Raw genomic sequence first — 22,698 nt, 5'->3', positions numbered from 1 at the left:
CCTTTCCTGTTTTCTTCAGCAAAAAAACAGGAAGCAGAAGTCATGACGCGCTGCTTCAATTTCCCTGGGGATGATTAGGTTTGAAGAGGCAGGCCTGATGCACACCTGCAAAGGTTTTTGCAGCATCATAACAATGCGGCCCGGCTGCCGAGATCCAAGGCCTCTGTTTAATCTTATCTCGGCTGTTGATCCCCTGCCGTCAATCCGCCACGCGTTATCTCTGCTTTCAGACGGTTTCTGATAGAGACTTGAGACGTGCATCCTGCTGTAAGTGAGTCATTCTTGCCTTTTTTTTCCATCTGTTTTGAAGCAGTCTTCTCGAACTCCACTGTAATTCCGAACACTGTTGCCTCACTTTACTGTTTTTTTTTGTTTTTTTTTTAGCATATTAGCTAATTCCTCCTGACAGAACATGCCCAGCTGGTATTTCTGAAAAAAAAAAAAAAAAAAAAGTGCTTCCTCTCAGCACAAAAATTCTTGTACCACTGGGCAACTGAAAGAAATTCACATGACAGATTAATTTAATGAATCTCCCTGTGGGGCCTCTTGTCTGTCAGCCATCTCCCCACGCACACAGCTCCGTATATCTGACGGATAGCCCCTCAGTTAGAGCGGCTATTTCTGTAAGAGCGGGTGTTCCATATATGTTAATTAATATTAGGTGTAACTCGGATATATAGGTCACTGGATGTCCCACCACTTGGGCTCCCCTTCGAGCCAGCCCTGCTGGTTTGTTTGTGTGCCACATCAACCGCACAAGGGATCCCCTTCAATTACAGCCCTCAAGGTACAAATTAGTGGTTATTACGCGCCCTGGAAAAGGCTCTTCCCTTTTCCACTCACTTCATCCACATGCGGATATAATTCAACCGTAAATGTGGTTGTCTTGTGTTTTCATTGTGTGCTTCAACGCACGAGCCGGCCGAGTGATGACACACTCGTCCCCGTGGTGTGATGTGTTCCAGTCCGCCGCCGCGGCTGAGGGGAGGCAGGCGAGATACGGGGACGTGTATCTCGTCCCCGTCTCATTGCCCGTGGTCATCGGCTCCTGTGAAAGAGGGGACTTTAATCACAGAGGGGCCCTTTGTGTGTGACGGCCAGGCAGGCAATGACATTTAACAGAGGCAGCCAGTTAGAACTGATGGCATGCTCGCATACCGACCGAAGCTTGATGCTTTCTATCAGCGACGGGGAGGATTCACTGTTTTTACATGTGTTGCCCAGGGGGAGGGAAAGAAGATACAATGGACACATTAAAATAGCAGCCTTGTGTGTACATCTTCACTTTTTATTTTTTGCAAACATGGCCCAGAGAGTTGTTTCTCTGCCCGATAAGAATAGAGATCCTGCCATCTGGAGTGTGTCGAGTTTGGTATTCCAGTATTTAACAGGAATAGTCGTCCGTGTTTAGTCTGTGTTGAAATGTTTTTGGCGCGCGCAGAATTTATAAGCAAGCGTCTCTGTTTATCTGGGATGCGGCCCGCGTGATTCAAGACCGACCCTCCTCTCAACCGCTCCCCCTCAAGCTTTCACTCGTCCCTTTTAGTCTTTACAATCGTACCAACCGCTCTTTCTCCTCCCTGCCTCCTTTTTTTTTTTTTTTTTTCCTTCCTCCATCCTTTGGCCTACTCAGCTATTAACACAGAGCAGAGGGAGCGGTAGGCCTGGGTTCCTCTGGTTATATTTAGCAATGAACAGATGCAGCGCACTGGAGCGGAACATACCGCCTCTGCTTGCCTCGGTGTGTGTGTGTGTGTGAGTGTATGTGTGTGTGCGTCTTTGTCTGTGGCTCTTCCTTCTTACCAGTTCTCCCATCATGCACTGCTGACTCTGACTCAGCACCGGAGAACTGGGTCAGAACTGGCCCGTCTGCCTCCTCACATAAAGCATCCATATGTTTCTGCGTGCCCAAATAGTCGGAAACAGAGAGTCTGTTGTAAACTAGTTGTTTGAAGGGAACATCCTCTATACTCATTTCTAGGGCTGAAGCTAACAAGTAGGTGATTTATTTTTTTTAACCTGTATCCGTTTTATTAGTTGGTTTGTGACCATGATTGCAAAAAAACTACTGAACTTATTTCCAAAAAACTTGAATGGAGGAAAGGTCTTGGCCCACAATAGACCCCGTTAACATTTGGTGTGGATCTGGCTAAAGGGATGGATCCGGAATATTTTCTTTAACATTGCGAGCATTTTATTCATTTATTTCACATTTTCATTCAATTCTCAGGGAATTATGCGTCGATATTTATTAAATAATTCAGGCACATTTAAGTGGCCGCTATCTATGAGGTAAATACAAAACTTGGGTATTGTAGATTTCATTATCGATCGATTGATTCATCTTTTAAACATGAGAAAGCAGACATTTCATGAGTTTCCCAGAGCCTGAGTTGAAATATTCAAACTGCTTGTCCAGACAAACACATCAGTTTGATATCACGGAAGACTTGAAGGTGCACTTTGTAGTTTTAAGGGAAGTGAACAATCTTCATTGACTGTTTTCTTTATGTCTAAACAATAAAATTAACAAGCTCTCTTTGTTTTTTATATGGTCAGACGTAGATGCAAACTGGTTGATTTCTCTGACATCAAAGAAACACAGAGGCGTTAAAGACTTTCCCTGAATTATGATGGTCCGATTCTGGGCTCCTGTTTGGTTTCCCAGCCCGGCTGAAACACATCTTTGGACTGGGAATAACATGAGAGCAGCCCCGGGTGTGGCTGCTTGTAGAGGTAATTATAGAAGGAGAAGGCAGAGGACCGGCCCAGAGCTTTATGGCGGACCTCTCTGTGATTGTTGTTTTTTCCTCTCCACCCCTGCCACACTGATTGCAGGGCTCGTGGAACGGCGGCAATAAGGAGCTGAACCCGCTGCTTTTATATCTGAGAGAGAGAAGCCGAGGGAGAGAGTGCTTGTGTTTAATTGACATGAGGAACGTAACCAAATGTGTCCCATGTCTAATATTATTACCCTGTCTTCTGTATCAGCTCCCGTGACCTCTCAGCCGGGATAATGGGTGTGTAATAGCTGGAGATTGCGGCTACTCTATCACACCAAGAGAGCCGAGTGAAACCCATCGCTGAAAGCAAGAGTAGTTGATTAGTTTTGTCTGTTGCAAACCTTCCCGATGTTCACCTCTCTCAGACGGCCACTCCTTATATTGCTGGATAATGTAGAGTTAAATGCTCTCATCTGTAACTGGAGAGTCCAGTGTTGACTGACGGGATGTCCTGAGACCCACAGGAAGCCGCCCGAAACAATGGAATTTACTGTTTAAGAACCAGCATTTCCAGTTCCTACTCTGCGGCCATTATTTGGAATCGGCCGGAGGAAATACAATATTATTTGTCCTCTGGAGGAAATGGCATCTCTTTGTTCTCAGTCTGAGCTCCGGGTCTATCAGCCTGAGATGGTGCGAGAGCTGCATGAGACGATGACAAAAAGGGCAATTTAAAGATTTAGAAGACGGCTCCAAAGAAATAAAAACTGTAATGGACGAGCACTGGGTGATTTTGTGGCTCTAATTGTGTTTGGTGTGCCCGAGTAGCGCACCGCAGAGGTTGGAGGAAGGATGCAGACAGAGCGGAGCCCTCTTAATCAAAATGTGATAACAGACGGGGTTGTGAAAGCCCCAGCTCACCACTGCGTCTGACATCTTCTGTACAACAATGCTCTGTGTGATATTAAGCACATCAGCATGTGTTGTCCGCTGCCCGACGTGAAGTGTTAACAGGGCAATTTGTAAAATATGGCTGACTGATGCCTCTATATGATGCACATAAGCAACAAGACCATCAGCAAGAAGATTACCTTTTTTTATTTAGCTTTTCTTAACACCTGCCACTGGGTCCACGTGCTCACTGGAAGAGCTTGTGTTTGCATTTTCCCAGGTAATATTATAGTGAGTCGGACATTAGCCATTTAGAAAGCAGCAGGAGGAGATTTTTCTTTAGATGACTTTGTTTTTTTACCTTATATTGTATAGTTTTTACCTATTTTATCCACGGGGGCTGAATATTATCAACAGAGTGAGAAGTAAACAACATTGTTGACGTCTATGTACCGTGTTGCAGAAATGTCTACAGATGTTAGCATGCTAACCTGCTAGCCCCAGCCCCCTTTGTTTAAGCCGGGTTCACCTAAGAAGTAAACAAACTAAGTTCACAAACTTACTATATGGAAAAATACAACCACACATGGTCTACATTGAATGAAAAGCTGCCTCTGTGACTCCTTGTACGACACCCTTCTTCGAAATAAAGCTCCAATTCACAGAGTGAGATGTGAAGCTATGAGGCCACGTAGCTCAACAGCTAACTGAGCTACTTGCTTACGCCAGCAAGTACAGCCGAAGAAATCTAAGGCAAAGAGTGCACGGAGCAGCAGTGAGCAGTTGTGCTGCCCTCTACAGTTTTGGAGCTACCTTCAAATTCAATTCTCTTTTTTTCTACACATACTTGTGCACTGAATATACAGCTGGAGCCGGCATCCAATTAGCATTGCTCAACACCAGAACTGTAAATGGGATGAAACAAGTGAGTATGTGTGAAGTGCTTTAAAATGACTTACTGCTGTTTTCGGGGGTTGCGATCCCGCCGGTTTCTGGGATGGGGATCAGTAATTTTTTGGGAGTCACTGCCTATTAATTCATACCAGCCATGAAATCAGCAAACACGTTCACCCAAGTTTTCTGTTTCTCTTTTTTTTTTTTTTTACAATTAAGTTTACGACCAGTTGAAAGGAATAATATCTTGTGTTGATTAGTGAGCTTTAGAGGTGAGAATGAGCACTTCTTCTTCTTCTTGTTGAAAAAGCAAACAAACTTGTTCCCTAAAATTGCAAACTATTCCCTTCAAATCATGTCATATCAGGTGCGATGAGTCCTGGAGAGTGATGGGGCGGTTCACCTCGACAGTGTCACATCAGTCCAACACCCTCTGGTGGGGATCAGGCCCGGGTGGGAGTCTTGTCTTCCACCTTAATCCTCTCTGTCATCACTACAGGTGGTGTTTCATTAGGTAGACCAGTGTGTGTGTGTGTGTGTGTGTGTGTGTGTGTGTGTGTGTCTTCCAATTAACGCTCTATTGTCTTTTTTTCCTCTTCTCAAAGTAAGGGTAACCTGCCTGTCATTTAACACCTAACCTGTGCCAGCGGTGACTTCCAGGGGAAAGAGAAACACACAAAAGACAAGTCTGACACATAAAAACAGACCTCTCCTCAACATGTGTCGACCATGTTCGCACTGACTAGACACGTGCGCTCAGACTCTTGGCAGGCGTGCTTGCGGTTTTTCTCTCCACTCTCTCAGATTACTCCAGGAAACTGGGTGTAGTTACAAAGATCATTTTCTCCTTGGTGATGTTTGTGTTTGTTTTGAATCTATTTCAGTGTAAATGGTAGTAAAACAAGAGTTTGTTTGTTCCATTCCCAATGTTGCCATGCTCATCTTATCTTGTAATACGTATTTTGATGACGGTAATTAGCCACTTGCCAATTGCAGAGTATTAACGTTACAGCCTTCTCCCACAGAACAGCTATAATTTAGGGATTTTTGTTTTTTCTGCTGTCCCATATAAACCAGCACGTCCCTGTGTGGTCTGCCTCTTAGAAAGAGAACATCTGTGCTTTGCTATTCTACAAAACCCATTAGAAGTATTGGTTACAGATGAGCTGCAGATTGCTTTTGTCTGCCATTCAACTGATAATGAGTGCCAGCAAGCATGTTTGGAACGTTATGTCGGGCTGCAACCAATGGTTTTCAGCATCGATTAATCTGCTGATTACTTTGCGAACAATGGTTTAGTCTATAAAACACCAAAAATTGTGAAATATGCGGATCACAATATCCCAGAGTACACAAGTGTCCTTGTCAATTTGCTTCTTCTGTCCAACCAGCAGGAAACACCCAACGATTCTTCATTTATGCTCATAAATAACAAAGAAAAGCAGCAAATTTGAACATGTAAGAAGCTGGAACAAGCACATGTTTCATATTTTTGCTTTTCAAAATGACTGAACCGATTTATGAAGTATCCAAATAGTTGGGAACTAATGGACTGATCCATTAATTGACAAATTATTGCAGCTCTTCACAACAAATTCATTGTGGCGGTGGTGGAAGAGGAACAGATTTCCTCAGATCATCACTCTGTAAAACTGCTATTAAGTTATGAAGTCTTATTTAGACTTGTTATACTCAAGTACATTTAATATCAGTCTTTTATTCAATACTTTTTGTATGGGTGACCTCCTGTTTTTGTTGTTACAAAGGTAACCACGATATCTTTACTTGTACTCAAGAATGACTTTTGGCTGCTTTTTACAACACTGTTTGTAATAAACTTCAATACTGATAAACTTTATTTTCAAAACATGGTGAAAAATATAAAACAGCTCACACAGCAAATATAAACCAAGAAAACAGAAATGGAAAAATGGTACAAACATGGTGCATACAGACATACATACATGTCTGTTTATATGGATAGATGGATCATAATCATAATATGGTGCTGTATATATCTTATTTGTATCTAATTTGAACTACATTATTTAATGATTGATTGATCGGTTAATCCTCACCAGAAAAAGTAAAAAGTAAGATTACAATTTAGATATGTTAATTTCCATAAAATGGAAATGCACAAGTGTGATACTGAGATGATACTAATACTAAGAGATGGAAAAAAAAAAGAAATCACATCTTTGAGGTCCTTTATAGTTCTGTTATCTGGGATCCACCACTGGGGGGCAGCAGCCCATAATGACCACACACGCTTCATCTCATTCACTTGCCCGGCTCTGCGTTGCTGTGGTAACGGCTCTGTGTGAAGCAGCCTCTCGGCGGCGAGGCTCGGAGACACAGAGGGCAGTGTTGAGCCGGAGGACGGGAGATGAATCCCAATCAGCAGCTGAACAGAGCCTCAGCACAACAACAAACACGCTCACGTTGACGTCCTCAGATTTACGTCCACCCCTCTATAAGCTGTTGATTCGATGCGTCTACATGTTCGTACCGATAATCTGAACCACAAGTGCTGTTTGAATGTCAAGCTCTCTGTTGTGAAATGGAAACCATATGGCCTGATTGACAGGTAGTAGCGGTGGCTCGTAGTGATGGCAGCTGCTGTGTGGTGCTATAGGCTGCAGCTGCTTCACAATCTTCCACTGATGTTTTAAGCAGCCACTGCCATATGTTTGTGTCCTTTTGCTGTCTGGCCGCTGTGTTTTTAATGCAGAGATTGAGTCGAATCCTCTCCAAACGTCAAGGACTCTATCCCATGAAATAAAAACATCACAACCTTTTTTTTTTTTTAAAGACACAGATTCATGTTGTGCGTGTTTCTGTATCTATATGAGCGAATGTGTGAACCACTATCTCCTCAGATGTTTGACAGCACACACGCCCACCCTCTTCCCAACCCCAAAAAATGAGACTGGGATGCATAACTAGATTTAAGGTTATGTAATGCTGACTGGAGGCATGGAGGATGTGTATAATCCACTCTCTTATTTGGGTTAAACCCATCTCCCTCTCTCTCTCTCTCTCTCTCTTTCACTCTCTGTCTATCTGTAGGAGGACAGACAGAGGCCTCACCGCCTCACACTGTTCTCTCCTCGGCCTCACGCGTGGCTGAAAAGCACCGATCTCCGCTGTCACACAGTCTTTTACCAGCCAGCCTCACAAATATCTCGGTTCCCAGGAAACATCTCTCAACGGCGCTAATTTCTCTAGTGTCTCCGATTTTCCCTGATGGAGTGATTTCATTGTTGTTGGGAGGAGGAAGAATATCCTCTCCAAGCTCTCAAATAATCCATCTTATCATCTCGAGACAGACTGAATGTCAGGTATTTTCAGTATTTTTGCTGACAGATGGAATGAGTGCATTTTCGGTCTCCTTACTTTCCCACGATGACTTATTCAAATTTATTTTCGCCAGTTTACTGTAATAAAACACTAAGAAACTAGCAAATATTCACATTATAGTTGCTGGAAACAGTGAAATTGTTGCGTTTTTGTTTAGGACATTTAAACCATTGTTGCGGACTGATTTTCTGTACATCGTCCAATTTATTAATTATTTCAACTCAACTTTTTTTGCCAGTGGCTAGGTGGATGGCAATGTTGTCAGGTGGTTTGAACCCTTTGGTCCAGACTGAATATCTGGACTAATGACTTAGCTTCGACTTAGCATCATTCCACAACACAACATATGCTGGTCTTGCTAGTGACCAGCTGGTGCTGGTTTTGGTGCTGGTCTATGCTGGTTTTTACAGCAGTGTTAGCATGTTAGCATTCTCATTGTAGAGTCCTGAGCTTAGCATTTAGCTCAAAGCACCATTGTGCCTGAGCACAGTTTCATAATAAGCTAACATTCTTCTAACTTCATTTTCTCTCTATCATATACAGGGATGGTTTTTTTTTTTACTTGTGTGAATGTTATTTTTTCTTAAAGGGGACATTTGTAAGATATATCCAGTATTTTGCTATTATCAACAGTTTGTGAAGAAATGGCAGTGTTGACATTAGGATACGTCAAACTGAAGTTCTATCAACTCAAGTTAGCATGCTAACCAGCTAGCCCCGGCCCATCCTGTCTTGTAATTTTGTGCCATGAGGGGATAGTCTGATAGCCTTTGGGAGATGCTAAAGAGGTACACTTGCTACTTATTTATAAGAAAACAAAAAACTCAAAAATATCAAGAAAGGGTTAGGGTTAGTAGGTTAGGTATTTTCACACTTGACTCAAAAAAAAAAAAACGTCACCTGAATTCAAGTCTTTTCTCTTTTCCCAAACTCAAAAGAGCTGAATCGCCTTGCTAACTCATTATGAAACAAGCTAATTCAAACTTAGCTGAAATGAAATAAAACTCACCGAAACAGTCTTGGGGCAGTGGGACACTTAGCTCAGTGGCTTACTGAGCTACTTGCTCACGGTAGATAGCATCACAGCTACCAACTACAGCCAAAGATAGTATCTGAATCTGAATCTGAATCTGAAGTAAAGAGTAGCAGGTACACTGCAGTGAGCACCAGTGAGTTGTTGTTTTTTTTGTGTTTTTTTTACATATCATTGCTACTGTAAGCCTCTAACAGGGAGCAGTTGGAGTATGTGTTGTCTTAATAAAGGCTAAATGTCCTTGTAGACTATTAAGGTCAGGTTTGCTGAGACATATAAGCATTAATAAAGTGATATTGATTATATTGATGTGTTCTCTAAAAGAGCTTTATGAGCATTGACTCTGGTTCTTACATTAACACACACTCACACAGCTAGTGTCTATTTTACTCATTGTACCTGCAACAAAAGCTCATTTTGTTGGGCTTATAAATATCAGCTCAGTTCAGACTATACAGCCGACTGTGGATTAGCAGACACAGTGTGTGAGAATGTCCAGCACATTCCCCGTAACAATGCGCTGTATCTTCTTGTACACAATACAAGGATCTCCATTCAATACACACGCTGAATTGAACAATTCAGCGTGTGTATTGTTCAGAAAGTCTGTGGAACACTGCAGCGCTGTGGTTGTTGAGTTTAGATAATATCTCCTGTTTTCTCACCACATCTGGTTGTTTTTGTTAGATTTTAAAGCTCTGTGTGTGTGGGCATGTGTGTGTGTGTGTGTGTGTGTGTGTGTGTGTGTGTGTTACATGCTGCTGGGAAACCACTCTAAATGGGTCAAGAAAAAAAAAAACTCTATTTTTTTATTCAAAAGTCTCAAATACTGTTTAATACTTTGGTTAAGCTGCATGTGATAAGAAATGAGAGGAACTTACTTTGCGCAGCAGCTGCAGATATCAGTGTGGTTTTATCTTTCAATCTGCAGAATGCCGCATCTACAGCAGCGCCATAACATCTGGTTATTCGTTTAGCCAAACAGCATTTGTGATTAAAAATCCGGGAAGAAATGAAGTAAACGGCGTATGAACTGCACACACACACATACACACACACACACACACGCCACAGTGGTGTGATTGTAATCTCTCATCCACACGACTTTAATCCTCATAAATATTGAATATTTGATGACTTTCTCATTGATGGAGCATGACACCTGGGCGGCCCGCCCTCTGCTCGCTGTACGTACCCACGGTAGGGGGTAGGTGTGTGTGTGAGTGGGGGGTGTGTGCTCCTGACAGCGGTCCTTATCTCAGGGAGAGCATCTGAGCCAGCAAAACTGACACGACGGCGAATACAAACGCTAATTTATGTGTTACATATTTTATTTTTGATGAGGTGCTGTTTTTATAAATCAAATCGCCACGGACATGGAAATGGAGCAGCTGAGGATGCACCGACTGAACGAATGCCTGTATATGTTTAGTGTGTGTGTGTGTGTGTGTGCAAGTGTGCTGTTGTATCTGTTTTTCCTTTTACAATCTGACTGCTGCTTGCCTAGCAGGGACCGTAATGATGGTCGTCAGCACTGGCTGGTTGCTAGGTAACAATTACCTGACTGTGCTTTGCTTGCACTGAATTACACAGTGGGCTCTGTGTGTGTGTGTGTGTGTGTGTGTGTGTGTAAGGGAACGGAAAAATACAGCAAAGTAGACTACCAACCAGTGTCTCCACTTCTGGGTAGAAAATGCCCCATACCAGAATCATGGCCTTAAGCTTTTCTGCGTCCCTGAATATGATTTATACCTTAAATTACATTATTGTTGTCCTCTGTGGCTGATTTGGTTTACATGTAACATCTGTCCATCACCGTTGCAGGATTAGATGCCTGTGTGTGCTGTGCGGTGCCTTTCAGGTCTTGACATCATCAGCGTTACATGCTTCAGCATTTGGGGGGGGGTGGATGTGAGGCTCGGGCTGACAGATGATGATGTCACCACAGGGCCACACCTCGGGGCAGATGACGAATGTGCTGCTGCTTTAAGACCGTTTTCACTTTCTCAGCTGCCACACGGATGCATTTGATCTGCCTGTCCTTGTCCCCGACTCGCTCAGCAGTACTTCCTCTCGGGCTGCAAGCACTTCCTGCCAATTTCCTGACACTCAAAGCCCAAAATTCAAACCTTAAAGGAATAGTTTGACATTTTGGGGACATACAGGAGACATATACATATCACTTTCATGACTGTACAGTGAATACGAAGCTGAAGCATGAAGATTGAAACTTGGCTTTTTACGTCCTGGAGGCTCAGCTGGTCTCCTGGTGATTATGTCATTTTTACACTGTATGAGTTTAAGAAATGAAACATGATGTATTTATAAGGCAGTTTTCAATGTAGTTGTATGCCGATTTTGTTATGTTTGGACCCTCTTTTCAGTCTTCATGCTAAGCTAAGCTAACTCGCTTTGTGGTCCAGTTAATTTTCTAACGTACAAATATGAAAATGGTGTCAATCTTCCCTTCTAATTCTTGGTTTTAAAACCCCAAACTATTCCTTTAAAGATATAATAAGTAAGAATTCTTACTTTCTTGAGAATCAGATATCCACAAGTTTACCCCAGCTAACTGTCAGTGTCAGAGTTTCATCAGCAACGTTGGTTGTGAAGCAGGTTTAAGGCATTTATTTTGTGTTACTCGTGTAAGTGTTTATTTGCCACAAACAGTCAGATTATTTCCATCTGTATGTTTGCATTGAGGTCAATCACCAATCTCAGCACTCACCAGAGACTCTGGTTCTCTCTTTTCTCTTCCTTTCCCTTTTCTCTAGTGTTACATTCATGATAAATGCCACCTCCAGCTGCAGTCAGCAGTCAACATAGCAGTACATAAACACGCGACAATGGAGGTCACCGCTGCGGGTAATTGCTGCAGTCACATTGATAAACAACTCGTAGATAAATCCATTTATTGAGCTCTTCTGTCAGCAAACTGCTCCAGATCAGATCAGAATCAGGTTCGTCTCCGGGTGTTTATTCCTCCCACTAAAGGTCTGGCTCTGCACCCGGCCATGATTGTTATGTATGATGAAATGTTTCCATCACAATTTTCATTGTCATTGCAAAACTAGTACAGTCATAATGGTGTGGCATTTCTCCAGGGCTCTGCCAAACAAACATGTTTTGTTACATCTAGAGAACAAGCTTTGTAGGCCAGAGCATCTCTGCAGCGCCACAAAATGTAATTGAAACACTGTTTTGTGACACATTTCATAAAACAATTGCAGATCTTGCGGTTTGGATATTGTGTACATTTACAAACACTGAGGTCTTGTATGTATTCATTTCTCCCTCGTCCTCCTCCTGCTCTACATGAAGATGTCGGTTGTGGTTGTGGTATAACCCCGTATCACTATGTTATTCCAAAGCCACATACCCGCTTTTGAGTCATCCATTCAAACCTGAAAAATGTGTAACTCTATCTTGTCCACCTTTTTCCTTCCAGCACTGAAATATGTCAAAGAACAGCAGCCAAATGCGCTCTCCCTGCCGTTTTAGTGCGACTTTAAACCATCTTATAATCCCCGTCAGCTCCAAAGTAAATTCAGTCAGCACACTGACCCTGCTGCTATCCCAAAGCAGAGAGCCAGGAGAAACTCTTCCACTGTGATCGGAGGCCGACGGGAGGCCGTGGCACCTCCCCCAAGAAGTGTTTGCCAGCTCTCCCAGACATGGATGATATATTTGGAGATCATTAAATGGTCCTAAATGAGACCCTGGCGTGAGAGCGAGCTCTGACCATCTGGCCCCATTGTGAGTGCCGGGGACTGTGTTCAAACTCAGCCAGCAGCATCAGCACCTCTGATTGGATGGATGCTGAGTAAGTCTGGGAACGTCAGCCAGTCAGAGACTCTCTTAATCAATTACACAAACCCTCCTCTATCGCTAAGTTTTTCTCTGAATTAACCACCCTGACATACTGTGTGTATTCCTCTGCTCTACTTAAGCTGTCAGTAAGGTTTATTTGCCCCATTACCATCCAATGAATTAGGTCAAAGTTGAATAAGTATCACTTCTTCTCTCTCTCTCTCTCTCTCGTTTAAGATTTGAGACGATATTGCTGAATTTTGAGCTTTTTCTAGCTTCATGACTCAGAGGATGATAATGTCTGTCAGTTGCTCAACAGTTAGATATCTGAAAAACTGTGTGTTCGATTATTCTGAAATCTGGCGCAGACATCTGTACAGCATTGCAGACTTTTGGAATGCCCTTACTCCACCTCTGGCACCAGGGGCGGTTCTGGGGGGGGGCCCAACAGGGGCCAGTGCCCCCGTCACTCTGAGTCTGGACCCCCCTGTGGCCCCCCCGACAGGGAGTCTGCATCAATAATACAATGACAGATTTCTTGCAATGATTTTGTTTTTAAGGGAAAGGCAGATATAAAGTGTCTCAGCAGTTTACTACCCAATCAAAATTGCTGAAAATGTAAACACTGTTTTGTCTGAATGAGGGATTTATTTTTTTTTCCGGGTTGTATGTACCCCCTAACAAAAAAGCCGGCCCCAACCTGGCCCCCCTATTAAAACTGGTTTAGAACCGCCACTGTCTGGCACCATTTGGAGCAGTCACTCATGGTGCTTTCATGATGTACCCTAATGACTGGGATGATGCACTGACTTTATTCTCTAGCGTCACCAAGAGGTTGACCTTTGTTGTTTTGATTAAAATGTCATGGCAACTATTGGACTGATCTCCATTAAAATTGGCACAGACATTCATGTCCCTGTCAGGATGAATCCTAATAACCTTCCGAAACTCTTAACTCTGTTAAATACCCACAAAGCTAACAGTTCATCAGCCTCAACTGTATTTTGTGTTTATGGCTAATAAGGATATGTCAGCAATGCTAACTAAACTAATTTTGTGAACATGGTATCATGTTGAATTGGCTTTGTCATAGCAACGGTTTGTGAATCTGCAGTCTTGAGTCTCACGGTTTCTCTTTTTGAATGACGAATTCAGTCTGCTGCTGTTGGCTGCAGTTTTTGTGTTGTGTTCAAGTGCATTTCTTGGGCCAAAACGTAACAGTCAGCCTTTGTCGGCACTAGATCTTTGATGGTGGTTTGGTGTGTAGGGCCTTAGCTTTGTTGCAACAAAAAAAATACAGTTTTGTCCAAATATGATATTAACTATATGTGTTAATAACGAAAATGTATTTATAAACTGGAGTACCTCTGTTCTTCTCAATAAGGGGGTTGAATAAGGTCTGCCTTGTGTTCTAGTGTCCAGGAGCAACACAACAGTTGAAATGTCATGGCCTTTCACAACGTTACTTTTGGTCAAATGACAGCACACAGCCAGCAGAAGAGCATGTTTCGTGATGTCGAGGTTTGTTTACTTGAGTTTCCTTTTTCTCTCCGTCTGATATTTCCAGGTCACAGGCTCAACAAGGACATGAAGCACTACCTCAGCCTGAGGTTTCAGAAGTCTTCCCCCGACCACGAGCTGCAGAAGATCATCCGAGCCAATCTGTATCGCCATGCTGTGCCTTGTGAGTACAAAAATATTAGCGATGACAGGACTGTGAATGCGGATGCTGAAACCAGGACATCTGGCTGACGAACATTGTCTTTAAGCATCATTTCTTCAGCTTTACCCTAATGACCCACTTTCTTTTGGCTTCTTTCTCACTTGTTTCATCTCCTGTTAATCTCATCTCTCTCCCGCTTAATTCGTCCGTAAATGATCACACTTTGTTTCCCTCACCAGCTTTTTTTTCTCACAAATGAAAAGACAATGAAAGAATATACGTTTCTCCAGTTTTGTTGTCATGTATCAGTGTCCTGCCACTTGAGCCTCCGCAGAGCGGAGCACCATTTTTGCAGCTGCCTCACATCGCTGTGAAATATACAAAAAGTGTGACTCGAGCCAAACACCCAGCGCCGCGCCAGACTCCACAGCTGGGCTCGGTTACGTCACAAACAGTTGGATGTGCGGTTGGGTGACACAGTCCAGCTCTAATCAGTTCATTTTCCTACTGTACTGTCATTTCAGATTTGTGTTGTGATGACCACAACGTTTAACAGAGCTTTGATAAAAAAAAATAAAAAAGGCACAGTGGATGTTTTTAGGGGAGCAATTAGATTAGTTTGTGCGTGTTTTATCGCTCTTACGCACTGACATGATTTAATTAACTAAGCGAAGGATCGTCGCTCTCGTCAGCCACCACCTCCTCCAGTTTCTGGGCCTTAGCTGTGTGTTCATTTGCACATGTTTGCATTTCATCGCTCCATAACAAAATGTGGCTCCACTATACTAGATTAATGGGGTTTTTTCTGGGTTTTGTTTTTTTCCCCATCGCGCTGTCTCTCTTGTTCTTTGCTTTTTTCACTCGCCCGCCTCTCTATCTCTGTCCTTCTCTTGGGCTCAGCCATGTGACCGGTAAATCCGCCTCTCTGAGCCTCCCCCCGGTGCCCGGCCTGGGATTATGATGTTCTGATATATTGAGAATAGATTCCTGCCCGATTATGTGATGAACATGTTGGGCTCTCGCGGAGATCACGGGACGATGGAAAGGCCTCGGCGGAAAAAAAACGGAGGACAGACATTAAACATTAACACTGTATTAAGACTAAAGACTGCAGAAAAACGCTGAATATTTTAAGTCTGAGGTCACCAGATGCTTCAGGCGGTTTACAGTTCTTTGCATTCTTTTCTGGGAAAACACTGGAAACATTAACTCCTAATGCATCTAGAATTCCCTCAAATGTACTTTCCAGAAGCTGAATACTGACTTCTTTCACCTCAGTGTCCCAGAATCACCGTGACATCACACTGACAACAACTGTCGGTTTCAGGGAGACGGCTGGCGGTTGATTTACATTGCCGAGATACGTTTGTTGTCATTTTCAGCCGTAACTGTAACATTTAGAGATTTATAGTGAAACAGGATGGTTGTGTTGCTTTGCTAGTGTCTGTAAATTCGATAATTTACATTTTCTAGCTAATAATACTGTTTTTACTTTAGCAAAACGTTGAACGCAGCTTTTTTATGATTTCTTTTTTCTACTTCTGAGTTCTGTATACTTCTTCCACCAAAGATTTGTTTATTCTATTTTATTTTACTGGGACAACAGACAGTCACTGACTATCCCAGAGTTGGCTGGTATCTAAATTTCACCAGCGTTCCCATGTCAGGCAAATCCACGACAGTTGACGGATTCTCAATTTTTTCGGCCAATGCTGATACCGATATTTGGATGGTAAAAATTTTGATATTGATATATATATATACATACATGCAGTGTTCCCCCTGATGTGGTTATCAAACACTTAAAATCAGACGGGGGGGTACAGAGGATAAAACCTTGCATCGTACAAAACTAACAGCACTTTATATTTAAACTTGACATCATACAAAAAAACTCATTCATTCAATGGAATAATCTCTGGAAAAGGCGGAACATTGTCGTATCCAGCTGGGTGTTGTGTTTTATATGTTTACAGCTTTAATGAAGAAAGCTGATGGGCCAAAGTCAGTGGAGTTGCCTCTAGTGGCTGTTCTTGTTTGGTTGATTTCATGTGAGGACAGAGGGAGGAGCACGATAATGGGTACATCTGTACATTAATCAGGAGTTTGAGAGTTAAAGTTATCAAAGGCTCACAGGTTGTACTTTGTAATAACATGATGGTGATGATGTGTTTTTTTTTTTTGTAAATGATGTAAATGGACCTGCCGAGGAACAGCTGGTAGTATGCTCCCTAGCTAACAAATGCAAACAAAGGTAAACACTCAACTGATGTTTTTCCTCTTTATTAATGGTGCTTGAGAAGTCAACAACAACAACAAGTACCTGTGTTTCACGTAGGTGCATGAAGAATGTGCCTGCTTTACTTTACCAGCCGAACAGTGTCCCTGATTACTCATCATGTGGAAATATTCCCCTTTTTCCGGGTTTGTATCTCCTAATAAAAGGCTCCATTGTCTCTAAGTAAAGACTGGCTGAATGGACTTTGCGCACTCTGGTGATACATCATTCAATCACTGCTGTTGACAGATCCCATGAAAGACAAGAAACTAACAATTTCTCAGTCCGTTTTCTCAGTACCTTGTGGCTTCTCTAACCCGTGGCACTCACTCATAAGCTCTTTTGTTTCTAATTAAAGGGCAGCTCCACCAATTTTACACATTAAAGTGTGTTTCCAGGTCTTACTAGTACTACTACAGGGTTCGTACACATTTTTCAAGGTCAAATTCAAGCACTTTTCAAGCACTTTTAAGGGTCATTTTAAAGATTTTCCAGCACCTTACTGCTGGGGTAAAATACGTATCTAAAGGAATACATATACTTGTGATTTTTTTCTTCACTTTTTATCACAATTATGTACATTGTATTATGCTGTAAACATCTAAAATTATATTCTATAATAGCAAAAACTTCAGAAATTAATTATCCAGTCTGATCCCAATTTTGTAAAAGACACAGAGTTATAATGTCAAGCACTTTCAAGTACTTAAACTAAAATCCAAGCACTTTTCAGACCTTGAAAACACAACATTGAAATTCAAGCACTTTCAAGGATTTCAAGCACCCGTACGAACCCTGTACTATGTGGCACAAAAGTAACAAAAAGCCTTTTTTGGCTCCAGAGGAAGCTTCAAGTAAATCGAATTGCCTCCAGTGATGTCACTCAGTGGTTTAGTAGAATCTGGGTAAAGTAGGCACCAGGTTCCGACAAGGAAGATGAATGTGTGGAATAAAAAAAGGCTGCTCTGATTCTGCTGTATCAATTTGATAATGATTTTATAAATTGTCCATAATGAGTCCAAACCATTACCCACAATGCAACCAAGCCACTGAGTGACATCACTGGAGGCAGTTTATCTGATTACATGCAGCTTCTTCTGGACTACTTTTTCACACACACTGTAAGCACACTTAAATGAATATATCGGTGGAGATACCCTTTAAGACTTACTAGAATAACCATACAGAAGTAGAGGTAGGTCATGTAGAGACATCAGAATTAAATTGAGACTTTTTCTTAACCGCTAAAAAGGACCATTTAGTGTGTTTAAGACATACATCCAAACAGCTCATAAATATCAAAAGGCTCTATACACTCAGGAGTAAACAGTGTTTGTTTGGGGCTATTTTCAGGCGTGGATTTGATGCGCGATAGTGAGTATTTACAGTGTGTGTGTGGGACCGACCCAAAATAAGCTACAGTGCCCACATTCATGTTGATAATGGAACATGTCATCCAGTGAAGCAACGGCGTGGTTCACTGATGTGCTGAAGGCTTATGGCACAAAGGATTAAGATATATAAAGTCTTATAGCCTGAAGATCTGAATTTGATTTGAAAAGGTGTTGTTTATGCCCCTTTTTTAAAGCCCAAATCTTCACCGTAGCTACTAAGCTAAGAGCGGTAGCGCAGCACGAGCTCGACTGCTCTTTCAAACCAACTAGGGTCTTGAGGATTCCGGAGATTTGGATTAAGCGTGACGAGCTTGTACGGAGACGTTTGGCACGACATTTTATAACAAGTCTCCATCTTCTTCAGTTGTTTTGGACGAACGCTGCAAAAACTCTGGAAATGTTTTGCCTGCTAAACTTCACCCCGACTGTCCTTCAGCGTGGCGATGAATAGATGGTGATTGAATTGTTATTTTTGGGTGAACTTACCCTTTAATCAACAAGGCACAATTTGTGTATTGTGACTGAAAAACACAAGAACACAGCGCTGGTCAGTGATTCTAACACTGAAATGTTTTCTAGTGTTTACCCGTCCTTCCTGTCCCTCCCCTCTCTCTCCCTTTTCTCGGTGACCTACTATCGCTCCCCACCTCCTGTTTATTGTCTCTCTTTCTCTCTCTCTCTTTCTCTCACGCACACATGCAAATATTTCCTTGGCATGACGAGGCAGAATGACAAAAGCAGTCAAATAAAAGCCACACTTCTCGGCCCTCTGTTTCCTTTGTCTCCCTGTGTCTCTGCGGTCTCCTCCCCCTCTCCTGAGCACATGTGTTGCTCCCTCTCTCCCCCCCTGTGCTTGACTCGAACAGGTGCCTCCCCCCCCCCCCTCTCCACCACTGGCCGAGGTGGTTTTTTTCCCCTTCCTTTTGGGCATGTGTGTTTAAATTGAAGAACACAACCCCCCCCCAAAATCCCTCCCTCTCTGTCATCCCATCCTCCTCCCCTCTCCTTCATAGCCCCGCTGCTACAGATGGCCATTGTTATCATGTGCAGCAAATGTCACAATTGATAGAGAAGTCGCTGTCTCGTGGGATTCATTCTCCCCTTCTCACGTCTACAGCTGCTGCTTGGGGATGAGGGGTTATCTCGGCGTTATCCCAGCGCTTGAGCCACGGAGCAAAACCAGTCCTCCCTCCCTCCCCCCCACCTGATCTCTCCCTCCCTCTCTCTCCCCCCTCTCTCTCTCTCTCTGCTCCCTTCTCTGTCGTCCTCCTTCTCTTCACTTCGAATCCTCCGCTGAGTGTCAGCGTCCCTGTGGCTCGGCGGTGGCTGCTGCCTTCCTCTGTCTCTCTCTGTCACACTCTAGCTGCTCCCACCGTCTCCCTGCCTCTCTGCTGCTCTCACCCTCCATCACCTCCCCATCGCTCACTCTCTCTCTCTCTCTCTCTCTCTATCTCTTTCTCCCTCCCCTCCTCGCTGTCCTTCACTCCCTCGCTTCCTTGTTTTCCACTCCACTGCCGATCTCGGGGAAAATCATTGTTGGAGACAAAATTTCTCTGCTTGCCGCTCGCACAAAGAAAAGGGATTACGGCTTGATTTGCTGGCTCCGGGCTCGCTCTGCATCCAGGCAAGTGGCAGCTCCTTATTCTCTCCTCGTCTTCTCCTTCTTCTTCTTTTTTTTTTCTTGTTCCACCACTCTCACCGCCATCCGCCATCCGATGCCTGTGATGTATGCATGGCAGAGAGAGAGTGTGTGTGTGTGTGTGTGTGTGTGTGTGTGTGTGTGGGGTTGATGCTGTGTATATAGGCTAAGGGAATCAGGGAAGGTGGGGGTAGGGGTGGGAATTATGTGAGGGGAAAGAGGGGGGGGGCAGGCACACTCGAGGCAGGCACGTCCAACCCAGAGGGACAGATGGCCACTAGCCCTGGTGCTTTTTCCTCTTTGGTTTTTCTAATTCACCCTGCAGGCTTTGTGTAAGGCCCACTAGTACACAGACCTTCTTTTCACGAAGCAAGAGATGGCTGCTCTCCTTGGCTGGAAGAGGGAGGGAGAGGGGGTATCTGTGTGTGAAGAACGGACAGGGTATAGGAAATGAAGGGGAGAGGAGATGGAGGAGGAGGAGGAGGAGGAGGAGGAGGAGGGTTTTTAAGAGGAGGTTCTGAGAGGAGAAGCGATGAGGAGCAGAGAAGGAGGGTGGGGGGGGGTGGTGGTGGACGGGGGGGTCATCAGCCTCAAATGCATGGAGGTCAGGTCCAGATGCTGCTCAAACAAAAGAGCTTCTCTGGGGGAACGGCAGGGGGAAGCGTGGCACTCGCCATTGTGTGTGTCGCTGCATTGCAGGGTGCTGCCGGGGAGCCTCATGCTAATGATGGCCATTCATTCTTGTAACGGATGAGCGGGCCCCAGCTTGTGTTTGCCTACTCTTCCACATACGCACTGTTCTTATCCGTGTTCATGTGACCAGATATCTGCTGCGTTGACGCGCGATTCGCTGTGGAGAACGACGAGTGACGGAGAAAACGATGGCCTCCGAGATCACTGAGGAAGCTGGGCAAATATGTGTTTTTGCATAGTAATGATATACGAAGACAGGTGCAGAGTCTCTCTCCCTCTCTCTCTCTGTGTGTGTGTGTGTGTTAGGGTCATGTTTAATGCATGTGTTGGTGTATTCATTGCCTCATTTAGCATCTTTTACAGTCACAAACAGGCATCGTTTGTCACCATTAAAATAAATCACACACAGGCCAAAAAGGACTGCACGTCTTCCTTCTACTCCTACCACTGATGTGTGATTGGCAAGTGGGTGGAAGGTGGAGACCGGAGGTTGTGGTCTCTGATGTTGTCTTCCAGGCCCAATTCAAGCAATCTCGTGATAAATGATCTCAAAGAAACCGTTACAACAGCAACACAACCTCCGTTTCTGCACCTAAGAACAAACTGTACCTCGACTAAACAAATCCTGACGAGAAACCAGGTGAAGTGTAGCTCTCGGTGATATTATTGTCATTCAAAATCCTTACTCATGCTTCCTCGTCATGCTCCAGTAAGACAGTCATCCGTTGATCTTGTGAAGTGAAGATGTGAAGATTGTTGACGGGATCACCCGGGAGTCACTCAGGCCACTTTAAAGTGATCAGTCCCTGATTAATGAGCAACTATCTTTGCCCAACAACCGCAGAAATGTTTGATGTAGTTCTCTATGTGTGGCTGAGGGGGCCCGCCGTCCTCGCCTGCTCAGACCAGAGTAATACCGGAGTCCTGTCCACATGGAACTGAACGAGAACTTGTGGCTTAAACCAGGTGTGAATTCTCTTAACTTTTACATTTCAGACGGCTAGCTAGTGATGTTCACTGTGTGTGCAGATGTAACCCTGCCTTCGAGGTCAAGGAAATGGAACTGTCCTAATTCACAGCCCGCACAAAGATTCTCTGTTATGATCATGTCGTCTTTTTACGAGACTCCTCTGTGAGCGAGTGTCTTGTGATGGTTTGGATGCGGATCCGCTGCGGCGGCCAGCTAGCCCACATACTGTAGCTCTTCAGTGTTTGCGAGTCCTCGATTGCCTCCAAGCAGTGAGTGTGATGACGCCAGATTGATCTAAAATCGGATGACTTTCTTCACTGAACTTTGTGTTCATGTGGGTGCTTACAGTATCTGTTGTGTTTGGATCATATTTACTCCCATGGACTAGCACTCTGTTATTAACTGAAAGCATTATACTTGGTGTTCAAATCACTGCTCCTTCAGTGCAGTTGACTCTACTAATTTACATGTTTAGAGGTTCAACAAGGCTGCCAGTGTACTTCAGAATGAGAGGGTTTACCACATGCAGTCAGTGAAAGAAGTTTAATGTGTTTTTTCTCTGTGTGGTTTTCCAAGTAGCGTGTTCGACAAACTGTAAATGACCTTCATCACATGAATGTTTAATTCGCCCCTCTACCATATAACTGCCATTATGTTAATGTAGTTCACTCCTAAAGGAAATACACCTCGTCACCATCTTGCTGTTAGAGTCTCATGTCTGTCCACTAAAAATGATGCTACAGCCTGCAGGAAGCTAGCTTAGCTTTACACTGGAAGCAGGGGGGTCAATAATTAGCACGTGACATCTGTTTGCTCCCTGTGAGACCTTCAGTACAGCGTCAGATTTAAAGGTGCCGGTGAGCAGAGCCAAGCTCGCTGTTTCCCAGCCACTACGTTAAACTAGGCTAATCTATTGTAGCTGCATACGTTAGATTGCTTCTCTTGTGCTTTTCCAACCACAAATGACGGATATGTTGAAAGTCTACATTTCTTTTTGTTTTTATTTTTATTTTTATGTCATGTCCACGTTGTGCTTACGCTCTGGTTAGGTTTAGGCACAAAAAACACTTGGTTAGGGTAAGGAAATACCATGTTTGGCTTAAAACACCTGTTTTTTGTTGCCACGAATAAGTCAGGAGATGTCCTGATGTGTCCTCATGAACACAGCTGAGATGTCCCAACTTCCCTTTTAGACGCCACCAACACCTTCAAATTATCCTTGATAAATATCAAGTGGTGGCACGCTTACAAATATTGAAAGGCAGAGGTCCTTTGTCAAAAAATATCCACTGGTTTTACACTTACAAATGTTGATGTTGTTTCTGGCTTGCCAGCACTTTCCCCTGT

General features: G+C 43.5%; 1 protein-coding gene and 1 long non-coding RNA gene across 15 annotated transcripts in view; one reads left to right on the top strand and one right to left on the bottom strand.

The window, feature by feature from the left end:
* LOC115585715 (uncharacterized) overlaps positions 1 to 22,698 on the bottom strand; it is a 120,357-nt gene that overhangs the window by 12,629 nt on the left and 85,030 nt on the right. The gene's annotated exons all lie outside the window — the stretch shown is intronic.
* The window catches only part of LOC115585712 (membrane-associated guanylate kinase, WW and PDZ domain-containing protein 1-like), a 106,543-nt gene that overhangs the window by 21,666 nt on the left and 62,179 nt on the right, over positions 1 to 22,698 (top strand). For all 14 annotated transcript variants that reach the window (XM_030424309.1, XM_030424310.1, XM_030424308.1 and 11 more), the window contains exon 2: positions 14,282 to 14,398. In XM_030424309.1, the coding sequence (XP_030280169.1) occupies positions 14,282 to 14,398 (117 nt within the window). The remainder of the gene's footprint in view (positions 1 to 14,281; positions 14,399 to 22,698) is intronic.

Source organism: Sparus aurata, chromosome 7, assembly GCF_900880675.1.
Source record: "Sparus aurata chromosome 7, fSpaAur1.1, whole genome shotgun sequence".
Lineage (NCBI taxonomy): Eukaryota > Metazoa > Chordata > Actinopteri > Spariformes > Sparidae > Sparus > Sparus aurata.
Note: the sequence above shows the minus strand (reverse complement) of the source record. Positions and strands in the feature narration are given on the sequence as shown.